At 42.1% G+C, this 16,912-nt stretch overlaps 1 protein-coding gene across 1 annotated transcript; it reads left to right on the top strand.

The window, feature by feature from the left end:
• Positions 1 to 228: 228 nt before the first annotated feature.
• On the top strand, positions 229 to 3,202 carry LOC107795014 (putative TPR repeat-containing protein At1g05150). The gene has a single exon (XM_016617573.2). The coding sequence runs from the start codon at positions 576 to 578 to the stop codon at positions 2,991 to 2,993; it is 2,418 nt and encodes an 805-aa protein (XP_016473059.2). The 5' UTR covers positions 229 to 575; the 3' UTR covers positions 2,994 to 3,202.
• Positions 3,203 to 16,912: the final 13,710 nt, after the last annotated feature.

The raw sequence follows: 16,912 nt of genomic DNA, 5'->3' as shown, positions 1-16,912 counted from the left end.
CCCTTTCCAAATTCTTTATTACCAAATGCCAAGTTGTTGGTCTTTTTTGTAAGCAAAAAAGGAAATCCATTAAATATCTATATTATATCTAATTAGATTATGTCTTAAAAGTGCCGAGTGATATTTTCACAATAGCCATTTGGCTTAACCGCATGTTTCACTACTCTCTTTTTGATATTCTCCTTTTAATATAACATAGATAGATTCCAACTCTTTGAATTATTTTTGTTGATAATCTTGTTTTATATGCTTCCACTTCATTTTAATCCAATTCTTCAGAATCCATAGTCCCTATATTTCTATTTGCTTCCACTGTAAAACACCTCCTTTCTAGTAGGTTTTTGTTAATTTAATTGAGGGTGTTCAAGTTTTCCCAGTTCTTTAAGAACCTTACTATTTGTTGCTCAATTTTATTTTTCTGGAACCCTATTTTGGTAAAACCACCCAATTACAGATTCTCTACCTCGAATGTAACAATTTCTTGTTATCCAAGATCACAAATTATTTAGAAACCCTAGAATATGCATTGCGAATTTTTTGTTAAAAGAACCCTAATTTTGGACTGAAAAGAGGAAATGGCGACTAGGGGGAGCAGATCGGAGAAGGTGAAAAGAATCTTCCAGAATTTTGATACAAATGGCGATGGGGGTCTTAACCGCGTGGAAATGGCAGCTCTGGTGGTTGCTGTAAACCCTAGGGTCAAATTCAGCGATGAGCAGATCAGTGCCATTCTCGACGAGGTTTTCCGAACTTACGGAGAGTTCATCGATGGCGAGAAGGGCCTTACATATGATGGCCTATTGCGTACCTACGATGATGGAGCTGGTGATGTTGATCGCGACTTTGAAGCCCTCGGGCTTGATCTCATCAAGCCAGATAACGACAATGGGGTGTCTATGGCTACGGAAGAGGCCTCCACCTCGTCCATTGTCGATGAGAGAGCGATGGAACCGCATAAGAAACTACGGACAGCTGCGTGGGCAGCTTCTCCGAATCATGGCATTGTGTTTGATGATACTTGGAAACTTGTTGATGACATTGAAATACTGATCAAGAGGCTTAAATCCAAACAATCAAAAGAAGAGAAGCTGAAAAATGATAATTCTGATGTGTACTCGGATGCCGGTTGGTCACGCGAATTGGGACCACCTTCCACGGAGCTATCAGATAAAAGGGTGTTGTGGGAGGAGATGGGGCATGACTATGCAGTGTTTGTGAAGGAATTGGGAGTTTTGAGGTCAAGGGCAGATGGGTCGAGGTCTAGGGAGGAAGCTTTTGATGGTCATATGGCAATTGGTAGAGTTTTGTACGATCACCAGTTCTTTAAGGAGGCATTGGTAAGCTTTAAGAGAGCTTGTGAATTGCAGCCTGCTGATGTAAGGCCTCATTTCAGGGTTGGTAATAGTTTATATGTGCTCGGGAGATATCCTGAGGCCAAAGAGGAGTTCTTGCTGGCGCTGGAAGCTGCGGAAACTGGTGGGAATCAGTGGGCTTATCTACTTCCACAGATTCATGTGAACTTGGGAATTGCTCTTGAAGGCGAAGGTATGGTTATTAGTGCTTGTGAGCATTACAGAGAGGCTGCCATTTTGTGCCCAACTCATTTCAGGGCTATGAAACTTCTGGGTAGTGCTCTTTTTGGTGTGGGTGACTATAAGGCGGCCGTTAAGGCATTAGAAGAGGCCATTTACATTAAGAGTGATTATGCTGATGCACATTGTGATCTTGCATCTGCATTACATGCAATGGATGATGATGATAATGCTATTAAGGAGTTTCAAAGAGCAGTTGATTTGAAACCTGGTCATGTTGATGCTTTGTACAACTTGGGTGGACTTTATATGGATATGGGTAGATATCAGCGAGCTTCAGAGATGTACACTAGGGTGCTAAGTGTTTGGCCGAACCACTGGAGAGCACAGCTCAATAAGGCTGTGGCTTTATTGGGGGCTGGTGAAAATGAGGAAGCTAAGAAAGCTTTGAAAGAAGCTCTAAAGATGACAAACAGGGTGGAATTGCATGATGCAACAGTGCATTTGAAACAGCTTCAGAAAAAGAGGTTGACGGGGAATGGGGGTGGCAATGGGGAGGAAGCCTTCATCACTGTGGAACCCACAAAGTTTAAGAGACTGTGTGAGAAGACGACATTAAGATCAGATTTGGCCACTGCACTAGATATTCGAGGTTTTCAGAGGATTACTCGATTTAACCATTGTGATGTTGATCAAATAAAGAAGGAAATTAGTGAAAATGATGTACCACTTTCTTATTCTGGAGGTGGTGTGCCTGAAAGGTCTATACGTAAGGCTTCACTGGAGGAGATTCTGTGCAGATTGCTTAGTTTCTTGAAGCCAGAAACTTTCGTAGGAGCTGTTAAAGCCATTAACCAGAAAATCCTCTCTGTTTTAGACGAGTCAGAATCGAGTAGGGTGGATGTTGGAATGTTTTTTGCTGTTATTGCCCCTATCTGTGGAGGACCACCAGACAAACGGAAACGCTTTGCATATGAGGCTCTTTTGTGGCGACCCGTGAATGAGGGCAGCAACCAGATAAGGAAAACCGATGCTCAGAGGTATATCAAGCTTTTAAGAGCTATTTATATTCCTTCACATGGAGCGAGTGAAATGCTAGAAATTCATGGGGATATGGACACATCATTGGTGTCTTTAGCAGAATTCTTTGCGATGTTCGATGATCCTGATTGGGGTTTTGGCATTATGTCTACTTTGTTTAAGCTTGAAATCGGGGATAGGAACCGTCATGGTAACCATGTTTGTGCAACTTGCCGCTATCCTATCATTGGGCCTCGCTTTAAAGAGATGAAATCGCATTTTAGCTTGTGTGGTCAATGTTACAGTGAAGGAAAAGTACCTCCAACCTATAAGCAGGAAGCGTACAAATTTAAAGAGTACGCAAATGAAGCTGAGGCATTGAAAGATAAGTGCTTGTGGTTTGGTTTGCATTCTAAAGGTTCCTCACCTACTGCTGCTTAGCTATTAGAATGTAATGATCTGTGTGAATTATTTTACTCAAGGAACTTGTGTGTTGGGCTTGTACATAACCCTTTCTAGTTGTGATATCTTTGTAGAGTCTCGTGGTTCTTTGCTGGTGCCTTTATCATTTCCTAACTCCATTTTGAGGTTCATCAGTTGTATCATGCGTAAGATGTTCAATTATAAAGTTAATGTTACTCCCTTTGACATCTACTGCCTAAGTTCTCTGCGTCATGTAACAATTGATGATTCAGTAGCAGGGGACACCAAAGACCACACTGTTGATAGCATATCTCTGTTTGCCGTTTTGGTTTTTATATGGAGCAGAGTTGGACTTGGCAATACTTGTATGCGAAGTAATAATAGCACGGTATAGCCAGTTTTCGGACTGGTCATTCAAAAATAGTCAGCGTTTACGAAGTCAATGAAAAATAGCCACTATTTTGCTGCAACAGAGACCGGTCCAGCATAATATACTAGAGTTCGGTGCACCTGTGCATGAACTCCAGCATATTATGCTGGACCGATATACTTTGCTGACTCCAGTATAATATACTGGAGACTAGAGCACCGGTGCTCCAAACTCAAGTATATTATACTGGACAATTATACTTGTTGGAACTCCAGTATATTATGCTGGAGTTCTAATGTACTTATGCTGGAGTTCCAGCATACTTATCCTGGAACTCCAGTATAATATGCTGGAGTTCAAGCATACTTATGCTGGAACTCCAACATAATATACTTGCGTATTTTCTGGGTTTTGAACAGTGTTTTCGCTCAAATTTATCTTTACATGAAAAGTGGTTAAATTTCGATTATTTTTGAAATTGGGCTATTTTTGAACGACCAGTTGTAAATCTTGCTATTTTTGAATTTCTTCCGTATGCGAAGGTTTGATCAACCCACTTAGAGGATTGCGCCTTCCTCTTGCTCTTAGATTCCCAACTGCTTTGACTGTCAAAAGGAGGAGAGTTTTTGAGTTCCATCTAATGTAATGACTTAACTTTTCATCTAAGAATAAGGTAAAAAGGCCTCCTGGCCACTTAAACTTGCACCCTATTGTCATGCCGGTAAATAAACTTTCAAAATTCTCATATGAACACTTCAACTTGAGCATAAGTGAACTAATAAATATCTCCCACCGTTGAATCAGAGCGCGTGCATTACGATTTCACAAATGTGGCTACCCAGTCAGCAATAAACGAATTAAAACCTGTCACGTGTCATTTTTGACCTAAAGACCCTAAAACACCCCTTTTCAGTCGTCTCTCTCAAAGAACTCTACATTTTCAATCGTTTTGCTCAAATGGAGTCTGCCCAAACCCCCAAGCCAACATTTTCAATGGTCAAAGTGTGACTCAACTATAGAACCTTTAAGCACCACTGAGTAACTCATTTCCCCTGTTATCGACGGCTTTGCCAGCATATTCGATCTGAAATACTTTGCCGTCTGGCGAGAATATCGTCACCGATAAGTTACAACTTGTTCCTATGCTGGTCATTTTCTATGTTTTGATTCCTTTGCTGTGAAATACTATGGATTTTACTGATTCAATTTTAAGTTCGGATTTTTTTTTGCTTTAGAATTATGAACGACGGAACATACAGAGGAAGAAGAAAAAAGTTTTCTTTTGTGTCAAGACAGAAAAAAATTGGAACGAAAGGGGAAGTGTTAACAAAAAAATAAAAGAAAAAGGAAGAGATAAAAGGACTGTGATGAGAGGGGTAACGAAGAAGATTGGAGGGTGGGGGGGGGGGTACCTGGAGGCATTTGGGTTTTTCCTTTCATTTTTAGTTTCTGCCTTTTTTAAATATTTTTTATTCCAATAAACTGAATTCACACATCTAATTCGGGTGATTGACACGCACTATTGCCACATCACACACGGTATTGCCACACAAGCATGGTCAACAGTCATAGGTATTTAATAATACTTATTCTCTCAACTTTGAGTATTTAAATGAGAAAGTTGTAAGTTTGTTTACCGGAATGATAATTGGGTACAAGTTTAAGTGGTCAGGAGAACTTTTTGCCAAGAATAAAATTATGATTTACATTTCAACATGAGAGTTAGAAGAAAGAAGAAGTATTGCCACACAGATCTGGCTATATATATATATATATATATATAAACTTTTCACTGGAAAAAGTTGCTCAAGGGATTATCGATTCCATTCAAAAGGATTGAGGTTTTTTTGGATATTATCATTTTTAATCCGCGCCAGAAATTATTTATATTTGGTAGCCGAAAAAGTATATAAAATTTGTATAATTTTTGTATACAACATACAAAATGCATATGTATACAAAATATATATATATTTCTGGCTATTATTTTGAGAGCGGCTATGCAATATCATTTTTTTTATGCCCTACTTGTGGGATTATACTGAATTTGTTATTATTGTTGTTGAAATTTGTTTGTATCTTTAAACACGTATCCAACAAGTAAAAAAAATAAAATACAAATAAAGACGAATCCAAGAATTGAAGGTTCCAAGTGGCACCACATAGATAGTTACATAGACAGGTTGCTATTACATTGTATAAAGAGGATATACTGCAAATCTCAACCAAATAAGTTGGCAAATCAAGCAAGCAAATAAAGAAATGAAAACGAAGAGCTTCTTTTTCATATGAAATCAACCTGATTGCTTGACACATAAGAATATGGTCCAGCTGACTTTATTCGGAAAAATGATATTGTATAACCGTTTTCAAAATAATAATTATAAAACTGTATATTTTTGTATATCTAAGAAAACTTATAAATGTGTTATTTTCTCTCAGGGTGGATAATTTGAAACTTGCTAAAATCTTAATCAGGACTTAAGCATTCCTAACAAAAGTAATATGGAATTAGCGTTTAGTTTTAATTGCTCCGTTCCTTGTTAGGTCTATCGATTTGGGATAGTGTATGGATTTGTAAATATTCGAACCTCTTACGTAGCAAGTCTTCCTTTATAGTCTAGGTTGTTAGGATACTCGGTTCTTACCTGAGAGACCCGCGTTCAAGTCCCGGCATCGGAATCACTTTTTCTCATTTTAAGTAATAAAGGTATCATCCAGCTCGTGGGTTATAAGTAAATACAAGGAAGAACAAGAACAAGCAATTAATACGTATACTTTATCATCTTGAAAATAATACAAACATAAGTAAGATCTCATATAATAACTAGAAACTCTAATTAAATTGCTTTCAACTCACAAACCATGCAATCCTAAATTTTTAAATTTAAATAGTTTCTGTAACTTTCTCTTATAATCTTACATGTATATTTTAACTTGTTTACCGTGAAAATGGTAATAATAATTAAATTTGTTGATGGAACTCTAAAAATACGTGATTTATTTTTATGCTAGTTGTTAGAGCAGTTGATGCTAGATATGTGAAACTTAACGGCGAAATACGAACTAAAATAAAGTTATGATCAAACTGAGGGGCTTACTGTCCGGGCCTCGGACTGACCGATGAGAAGCCTCGAGGTCGATGCCTGGGCTCGGTCTCGAGCTATCGGTAGGGGTGTTAATGGTTCGATTCGGCCGGTTATTTTATAAATTTGTACCATATCAATTTTTCGGTTATTCTATTATGTATAACCAAAATTAGACTTTTCGAAACCGTCCCAATCACGTCGGTTTCTCTTCGGTATCGGTACGGTTCGGTAAATATTCGGTAATTTTTTAAAATGTCATGTAAAAATCACTAGTAAAAGTAGAATGCAATAATATACGTACTTTTATAGGACTTAGCAAAACTCTCTAGATATTTTTACAGTTTAGTAAAGGCGATGAATTAGAAAATATAAAAGATGGCTATAGTATAGATCCATCAACTATTCTACATCAACGTAAAAGAAACTAAGCAAATACAAAGAAAATATAAATCATACGAGTGGAAAGATATTAATTGAGCTAGGATTCAAGAATAAAGTCTATAGAAGATTAAATATTCAAAAAGATAAATCTAAATTATACGAAAGGAAACATATTGAATACATTATAATTTATTACTCATAATCTCTATAATACCTTGTGTCTTGATAGTGAATATGCTGGAAATAATTTAATTTCAATAGGAGCAGCATAATAGGTTTGGGAATTAGAATTTTGAGTTTAATTACTTGTTGGCTTCTAACTATTTCATAATGAAAAGGCCCCAGAAAAAGTTTAATGCTTTATTACTTTTAAACTTAATATATAAATATATTTTTCACATTGTAAATTTATTCGGTACGGTTCGGTATTTTTTCGGTTTATTTTCATAAAATAAAAAACCTACCCTAATTATCGGTACGGTTATAGATTTATATAAAAACCCACGGTTTTATTAAAAGAAATCTAAAAATCGGTTCGGTACGGTACGGTTCGGCCGGTTTAGTCGATTTTCAAATATCCATTGACACCCCTAGCTATCAGGGATAATCGAGAAAGAGCTAACAGTTAGGATATAATTAAAGGAGGCTCTTTATGGCCAATATCAAGCAATAAATAAAGAACAAGTATGGAAGCAATAAATGAAAGAGGTAGTCTCGAGCGAGTAGGTTAGAGAGGAAAAAGAGAGAGAGAGAGAGTTGTTATTGATCTTGTGTAGAATAGTTGGCGCAACCTGCTTACAGAATGCAATGATTCCCCTTTTATAAGAGGGGGAATCCAAACTTAGTACAAGATACATTAAATGATAAAGGAAGCGGGATGGGACAACTAACTAGCTTCATGATGTAGGTGTAGGCCAGCGTTAGACTGCCCTGGTAGGCTTAACCGGTCCCGGATGCATTCTTCGGAAGCCTCTCATGCTCGTCGGGGTCTCGGCCAACATTATCCCCAAGCCGGGTGTCGACAGTTCTTGAGGGAAGTACCCGGCCCGAGGTCTCGAGCCTCCGAGGCGATCTCCTGCAGCACTTTATCAACGAGAAATTGGTTCACCCGATTTCGCCGTACACAGATAGTCCCCATATTTCTTAGAGAGAAACGATAAGAAACGATTGACATCCCACTTTATGGCTCCCATAATGACGTCGCGCTGATGATGCAAGCCTCTATGAATACCAAAATGTTTCATCATTTTGCTTTTTCAGGGCTATTTGACGCGTCGTGATTTCTCATTCTTCGGGGTCATAACGTCGCCGTTGATTCAGCTCCCATGCACGCCTTGAATGCGCCTGTCATTATGTTTTTCGAGGGCGATAATGGCGTCGTTGGTTACTTTGCCCTTCTCTTCTATAAATGAGGCCTTTTGTGACCATTTTTTCATCCAAGCATCCTCCGATATATATCATTTCCTCCTTTCTTGCTATTTTTATTCTTTGCTGTTTTACCATGTTTGAGGCCCAAGGCCTCAAGATTTTATGGCGACATCAAGCGTGCTGCGACCTATCTCCCGGACCTTCTCTGGTCGAACGAAGTTATGCTGCCTTTATGTTATTGTTGTTGTTGTTGTCTCTGCTAGCTGGGGGCAATGAAGTAGAGGACCAATTTCCTCTGACCCGAAGAAGTATTTGGATTATACACTGCTGCTCAAGAGGGGGCTCGGATTATACACCGCTGCTCACCCTCCTTCCTCGGCTTGGCGCATTACACCCCCTTTGGATTCCTTGGCGTATGGAGACACTTTCTACTAACTGTCACCTCCTAGGCCGAGGTAACGTCTCAAGAAGTGGCTTTATAATAGTAATACTGGCAGAGTTCATACTAGCTAGATTTTTCACCCAGCCACTTCTTGTCTCCTTTCGGCTTCTCCTTCGTTACTTTGCTCTTCTTCATTGCTTTCCTCTTCTATATCCTCCCTTTTGAAGATGTCATTCCGGGAGGGTCGAGATGAGACTCCCGAGGGGATTGGGCTTGGAAGATATTGTCTTTGAGGTCGCATGCCTGAGAAGATGATACCGAAGATGCCGCTAATGAGGACGCACTTTTGGGAATAGGCTAGATCTTAGGCTTTTGTAATCATATGTAAGGACCCCTTGAGGGCCGTTGTAAACAAACGTTTATAAATATAAAGATATTTTCTTGACTTCTTCCTTTGATACTTGTCGTATTCCTTTATGTTTGCGGAGACTCCGAATGAACGATCCTGTTTGTTATTGCTAATACTGAACCCGAATGCGAGTATTCCTTCCTGCCTTCGGTTAATGAGAACGGCTTCGCGCGAGGTCTTTTGCAATCTCTTAGATTAAGCCTGAATAAGGCCGATAGACTCGGGCCGTCAGGACCCTGACTTTGCGCAAAATGAGAATAATGTTTTGGGCCTCGGAGTCATGACTTACCAGTTGAGTTCCGTAATAATCTTTGAGAAGAAATTTACTCGGGGGCTGCTTTTGATCTCCTGAGAGCAGTCTCCGAGCGAAGACTTGCTCGTACGTGGACCATTCGGAAGCGCGTTTTAGTATGAATAGCCTTACGGTACTGTAGATAAATTCTGAAAGAGGGTTTGTCCGACCTTGGACGACACCCGGAGCCAGGTCCATACGGGTAACGTTCAAAAAATGCTCATTTCTTCAGATCCTGATTCCCTTTGATGGAGATCCTCGAGACCGGGTGCCACCCTTGTGTTGGCGAAGGCTTCGTCGACTACCTAGAGCGTAGACTTATCTTGACGGAGGTCCTCGAGGCTGGGCACCGCCTCGGGATTGGAGAGGATGTTATCGGCTATCGTTCCCGACCGGCTTTGAGGTGTGCGAATCGTCGTCGTCTTTCTCTCGTATAATATGAGGCCGTTTTTGCCTTCTCAGGAGTTACCCCATTTTAAGCAGTTGTCATTTTCTTTCTGAGCCATGTTTTTGGTATTCTAGTATCTTCAACTTTGTGACCGCTATGGCGGCTATGTCAGGGTTTATCCGACATGGAGGGGAGAGCTCCGCCGCCAATCTTCGGGATCATCGGGGTCTGCTGACTTCATGGTGTCGATTGATTATGCCCTTAGTTTTTGTTGTCGAGGAAAACAGATACTGGGTATGGACGAGTCACTTCACCCGGGTGCGGACCGCTGGCATTATACCTCAGGAGCGCGTATTATTTATTGAAGAACGGAGCTATACTCTTTACTAGTTCTGTCTATGGCGAGAACTGGTTTAGTAGCTATCTTCCTCCCCTCTTCTATAGTGGTTCTTATGGGCGTGGTTCAGCGTTCTTGACCTGCCGGGCTTGGTCCGAGGATTTGGCGGCCCGCTCGTCGTGCGAGGAGCGCGAGTGGCGAGCTTTGTCCTGGGACAGATGGGAATCAAAATACCATGGTGAGCGTTGCGCTATTCCTTCCTTGCTATCACCTTATACTTCTTACAGAGTTTTCTTATTGTGGATCTAAGCTCCGGAAAACTCTAGATGAGGGTAGGTCCCTCGGGCTCCTTTGCAAGGAGAAGGAAGTTGAGTTGACACGCTAGCGATATGAGGCATACCGGAGCTTGAATTACAAGAGCTATTTGATGGGGTAGGTAATTTCTCATCCCGAGTGGGTATGCGTTTCGCTTTTTAACCTTTTGGGTTAACTTCCAGTTGCAGAAAAAGACGAAGGCTCTGGAGTGCCTTAGAGGTGAAGCTGACCGAGTTAGGGATGACTGTGGTGAGCTAAGAGCTCAGGCACAGGCTCAAGCTTCAGAAGAGAAAGGTTCCTTGGCTAAAGTTCCTGCCTTCGAGGCCAACCCTGTTTAGCTCATGACAACGCTTCATTTCGAGCGGATATGATCACGAAGCTCGAGTCCAAACTTTCAAAGGCTGGGATGAGATTGTTGATGCTCGGGCTGAAGCAATACTGAGCCGGACTAAGGCTGACTAGGAGATGGCGATTCATTTGAAGGATGCTACCGATGTCCAAGTCGAATTGAAGAGGGCCCTCGATCTTGAATAGAGGATCGAGGAATATGTTCGTTGCAGATCCCGAAGAAGGATTCTTGAGGAGATTGGCACCAGGGGTTTTGTTCTCCAAGAAGAGCTAGCGCGAGCGAGGGCGGACGAGCGTAATGCTATGTCATTCCTACCCGACGTCGAGGAGATTGAAGATGAGGCTGGTAGACCGTGGCCCTTAGGGGCGGGGCGTAGACTCTGCCATGATATTTCTAGAGCGCATCTGTAGACAGAGGATGCACCTTTTTATGTATGCAAAATAGAAGAGAAAACTGAAGTTTTATTTCTTATGTATCCCTTTCTTCTTTGCTTCTGACCAGGTGGACTATTTTCAGAGTTGGTGAGAATCCTTAGATTCATAATATGGCTCCAGTTCTCATCAGGCATGCCCAAGGGCTCTTTACGCATTCGGTCGATGCGGCCTTTAGTGTAAGCTGGCATTAGAGCTCCTATTCTTTGTTCAACTATTTTGGGTTTAGTCTCCGAGTCGGGCTTTGACTCGAGCTCACTTTGACCCTCAAGCTTTCAAATTTTTAAGCTGGCGACAGTGGCTTTTACGCTTTTGGTCATTGCGACCGTTTAGTATGTGTGTCCCTGAGGCTCATTAGGCTGGCGACGATGGCTCTTACGCTTTTCCCTTAGGCATATGTAGGCTTTGTTGTCCTCTCGTTAAGGACTTTTTGAAATATTTTTGCCTGACCCGTCGTCGGTTCGGGAAGAACTTCGATTTCAAGTCATTTGCGGCGATGTTCGAGCACCTTGAAAGGTTTAGCTCGTAGGCTGAGTAGCTCTAAGCCTTTGTAATTTGGAGCTGACATGGTCGAAGCTCTTTTTCCTGTCGAGGGTAGCCTATTTAACCGATTCTTTTGAAGTAAATTCAAAGTAATGGCCTGTTATTTTATAGTGATAGTCGGGCGTCCTCGAGTCGCATTAATTTGGCTGGTGCAGCCATATTAACCGTAGTCATTTGTGTTTGGCCGGAGCCATTTTTTATCCCGAGTATTGTAGTTCAGGCATCTACATCGAGGATATGCCCTTTCGGGAGTCTTACAAATGCGATGTATATCCTAAACTTCGGGATCAAGTTTTATGCCTGTAGTAAGGTCTTAAAAATTTCATGCCTGTTGAGGTCTTATAGTTTTTTCATGCCTGTTGAGGTCTTACAGTTTTTTCATCCCTGTTGAGGTCTTACAGTTTTTTCATGCCTGTTGAGATCTTACAGTTTTGTCATGCCACTAGGGTCTTAGAGATTTTTTATGTCGTTGAGGTCTTACAAGTTTTTTCATACCGCTGGGGTCTTATAGATTTTTCATGCCGTTGGGGTCTTACAGATTTTTCATGCCGCTGGGGTCTTACAGATTTTTCATGTCGTTGAGGTCTTACAGATATTTCATGCCGCTGGGGTCTTATAGATTTTTCATGCCGTTGAGGTCTTATAGGTTTTTTCATGCCGCTGGGGTCTTACAGGTTTTTCTTGCCATTGAGGTCTTACAGATTTTTCATGCCGCTGGGTTCTTACAGATTTTCATGTTGCTGGGGTCTTACAAATTTTTCATGTCATTGAGGTCTTACAGGTTTTTTCAATTTGTTGGGGTCTTATAGATTTTTTATGCCGTTGAGGTCTTACAGGACCGAGTTTGCCCACTCGGGGTCTTATGGCCTCGTGTTCTGATGAGTGAATGGAGATGATGCTTTGATGACAGTCCCCGAGTCGTCGAGAGTTTCTTGACTTGTGAGTCGTTTTTCGTAAACTTTTCATTGCTTCATCGGGGATTTACGATTTTGGAGATCCCGACCCTAGGGTCGTGCAGTTTTCTTTTGAGATTTTGACGCCAGTCCCCGAGTACTCAAGGTGCTTTTGGCATTGGAAATGTTCAATGCTTTCTGCATTGCCCTGCTTATGATTTCGGAGTCCCGACCTAGGGGTCGTTTTTAGGTGTTGAATTGTCGATGCCAGTCCCTGAGTATTCGGGATGTTTCCCGCAGAGGGATTGTTTTTGCGAAGGTGCTGAGCCTTTTTTGGAGCGCAAGATGCCTTGACAGAAGATGTTCTTCGATTTATCTGATACAAGTGTACATGTATTCGCCGTCGGGGGCCTGGCTATATGGACACGGTTCTTTTGGCCGTTTGGCCCGGTACATCAATTTCCTATAGGGACCTCATTCGGTGCATCTTGGTTCTTTCGAGCGGGTAGCTTCCGGAGGGGATGCCTCTTAGTGTTTGGGGTCGATTACGAAATAAACCTCAAACATTTGTTGAGTTTCCCTTAGGTAGCATGCAGATGTTGCCTCGTTAAAAACCTTGCCGGTAAAAATCCTTTTTCAGGATAAAAACTCGGTCGAAGGAAAAGAGTACAACGGATGCTTTAAAACCTTAAGGTCTTCGAGCTGGGTTAGTGTTCTGACCGCTTTGATTAGGCACATGCATGAAGGTTAGTCTAAATTACGGAATTAAAAAGGGATATGGTCATACCTTGATGTGAGATTCGACGGCGATGTTTTGAGAATCGATATGTTCTAATCACTCGAGATGAGGACACGGTACGGTCCTTTATTTTGTTTAATCGGGTTTGATCAAGGGTGTGGCTCGATGGCTTTATTGCTCTTTTGCGGGCGGGGGTGCGAGCGTCGGCCACATCGTGCACTGCGAACATTTCCCTTGTTGCATGTTGTTCCCCGTAGACGGTTTTAATTCCGTATTTTGTCGGGAATTTCATCATTTGGTGAAGGGTGGATGGTAACTCTCTCATGCAGTGTATCCACGACCGTCCAAATAAGGGGTTATACCTCGTGTCTCCGTCGATAACGCGGAATTTGGCATTTTGGGTCGTGCCGACCATGGTGACTGGGAGGACGGTTTCTCCTTTCATTGTTTCGCTTGCCATGTTGAGTCCTTTAAGAACTCGACTGGTGGGCACGATTTGGTCGAGCAGTCCGAGCTGCTCTATCACCCTCGACCTGATGATGTTGGCCGAGCTACCTAGATCTACGAGTACACGTTTTATTTGAAAAGAATTTACAAGGAAAGAAATTACAGTGCGTCGTTGTGAGGTTGAGATAAGGTCTCGGTGCCTTCTTCGCTGAATGTGAGGGCGTCCTCGGGGATATATCCTCGGGTTCGCTTTTCTCTGGTAATGGATATTTTTGTCCTTCTCATTACGGGTTCCTACGGGGAATCGACGCCTCCTATGATCATGTGGATGACGTATTGTGGCTCGTTTGCCTCGTTCTTCTTGGTCGCTTCCCTTTCTCGGAACTGATTTTTGGCTCGATCACTAAGGAACTCCCAGAGATGCCCTTTATTGAGTAGTAGGTCTACCTCTTCTCGTATTTGGTGGCAATCCTCGGTCCTGTGGCCGTGCATGTTGTGAAACTCGCACACTAAGTTGTAATTCCTTTGCTAAGGATTCGACTATATAGGCTTGGGCCACTTGACGTCTCTGATTTTACTGATGGCGAACATGATGTCCGACACATCAACATTGAAGTTGTATTTCGATAAGTGAGGCGTACCCGTCGACACTACGTTCCTATCGAATCTGGCTTTGTTGATAAGCCCTCGAGGATCCAGTCCTCGATCTACTTTTCGATCATTGCGAGGTAAGTTGCACCTCGAGGCGTTCCTCCTATCTTCGATGTACGACTGACACCTTTCTTTGTTAGGTTTTGGTTCCTTTACTAGGAGCCTGTTCGGGTATACTGAGCCCGAGGGGGCTCCCAACTGGTCATCCTCGGCCCTGATCTTCGACTGGTACCGGTCGTGGATGTCTGACCAGGTCACAGCTAGGTATTCGATCAGATTCTGTTTTAGCTGTTTTGAAGCCACCGAGCCTCGTTCGTTCAGACCTTGAGTGAAGGCCTGCACTGCCCAGTCGTCGGAAACTGGTGGTAGTTCCATCCGTTCCATCTGAAAGCGAGACACGAATTCCCACAGCATCTCGTTCTCCCTTTACTTGATTTTGAAAACGCCGGACTTCCTCATCGCTACTTTGATGGTACCGACATGTGCCTTTAAAAAGGAGTCTACTAGCATGGCGAACGAATATATGAAGTTAGGATCCAAGTTGCGATACCACATCATGGTCCCCTTTGAGAGTGTTTCCCCGAATTTTTTCAGCAATACGGACTCGATCTCGTCATTCTTTATATCGTTGCCCTCTACCGCACATGTGTAGGCAGTAACGTGTTCATTAGGGTTTGTGGTCCCATTGTACTTAGGGAGTTCCGGCATTCTGAACTTCTTCGGAATGGGTTTCGGGGCTGCTTCTTCGGGGAACTGCCTTTGTATGAACTTTTTCGAATCCACACTCTTGAGGACCGGGGGTGCGCACGAGATCTGGTCGACCCTGGAGTTGTAGGTCTCGACCTTCTTGTCATTGGCTACTATTATTTTCTTGCCTGATTCGATCCTTTTGGTGAGATCCTCGAGCATTTTTATGATGACAGGGTCGGCTATCGATCCGTTAGTGCTCGATATCTCAGGTACTTGTTCGGCTGGGGGAGCTGTCCCGATGCTACCATGCTGGGAGTCTTCGGGTGGCTTTGTAGCTGAGCGATAGCCAGCTATTATTCCTGCAACATTTCGAAAATAACATGAAGGCTAACTTCCCGTTCTTCCCGAGCTGGGGTTCTTTGGGCTTCCTGTTGGTCGTCATGTTATATGCTCATGTCGGTGTGTGAGGTTTCATCGACCTACTGTGCGTCTTGCGAACCCGCGTCCACTGGAATTGGTCCAGGCGCGTTGTTGGGGTTCTGTGGTGGTGCTCCAATAATTGGAACAGCCACACCGTTTTCTCCGTGGTCTTCAAGGTCGTTGTTCTCACCTTTGTTCACTGAGCCAGACATTCCGACTTGAAATCGAAGATCTTGGACAAGAAGAAGTGTGAAAGATAACTTGCGTTGTGTAATGAAACCAGCAAGAAAATAATCACTATTATTTTTAGCCCCACGGTGGGCACCAAACTGTTTACCATGAAAATGGTAATAATAATTAAATTTGTTGATGGGACTCTAAAAATACGTGATCTATTTTTATGCTAGTTATTAGAGCAGTTGATGCTACATATGTGAAACTTAGCGGCGAAATACGAACTAAAACAAGGTTATGATCAAACCGAGGGGCTTACTGTCGGGCCTCGGACTGACCGATGAGAGGCCTCGAGGTCGATGCCTAGGCTCGAGCTCGAGCTATCGGGGATAATCGGGAAAGGGCTAACTGTTAGGGTATAATTAAAGGAGGCTCCTTATGACCAATATCAAGCAATAAATGAAGAACAAGTATGAAAGCAATAAATGAAAGAGGTAGTCTCGAGTGAGTAGGTTAGAGAGGAAAAAGAGAGAGAGAGTTGTTATTGATCTTGTGTAGAATAGTTGGAGCTTACAGAGTGCCAATGATTCCCTTTTTATAAGAGGGGGAATCCAAACTCAGTACAAGATACATTAAATGAAAAAGGAAGCGGGATGAGACAACTAACTAGCTTCATGATGTAGGCGTCGGCCAGCGTTACACTGCCATGGTAGGTTTAACCGGTCCCGGATGCATTCTTCGGAAGCCTCCCATGCTCGTCGGTGTATCGGCCAACATTATCCCCAGGCCCGGTGTCGACAGTTCTTGAGGGAAGTACCCGGCCCAAGGTCTCGAGCCTCCGAAGCAATCCCCTGAAGTACTTTATCAACAAGAAATTGGTCCCCTGATTTCGCCGTACACATAACTTTAAATAGCTTCTTTAATTTTCTCCTATGAGCTCACTCGAAAAAACAAGCTACTAGAATTCCAAACGCCACTTGCAGCCATGCAACAGTAAAATTTTACTTTATTAGATAGCTTCGGTAACTTCTACATATACTAATCTTAGAGTACGGGCTTTGCGCGTGTAATCTGTCTGAATAAATGATATGCTTTTTATAGTTAAAATTTACAAAAATAAAAGTTTACAAAAAAGAATTCTTGAAAATTATAATTGTCGATCCTATTTAGCTAATAACTCAAGAAGGAAGAAATTCTACCCCATAAAAGTTCTCAATCGTGCATCTCAGTTACTATATTCAACTTATTATTTCTCTCTATTTTATAATT

Source organism: Nicotiana tabacum, chromosome 18 (assembly GCF_000715075.1).
Source record: "Nicotiana tabacum cultivar K326 chromosome 18, ASM71507v2, whole genome shotgun sequence".
In the NCBI taxonomy this organism is placed as follows: domain Eukaryota; kingdom Viridiplantae; phylum Streptophyta; class Magnoliopsida; order Solanales; family Solanaceae; genus Nicotiana; species Nicotiana tabacum.
The sequence above is the reverse complement of the archived record's forward strand: the minus strand, read 5'-3'. Positions and strand labels throughout refer to the sequence as shown.

Coding starts and splice junctions, on each gene's coding strand:
- LOC107795014 (XM_016617573.2), top strand. CDS start 576: ATGGCGACTAGGGGGAGCAGATCGGAGAAGGTGAAAAGAATCTTCCAG.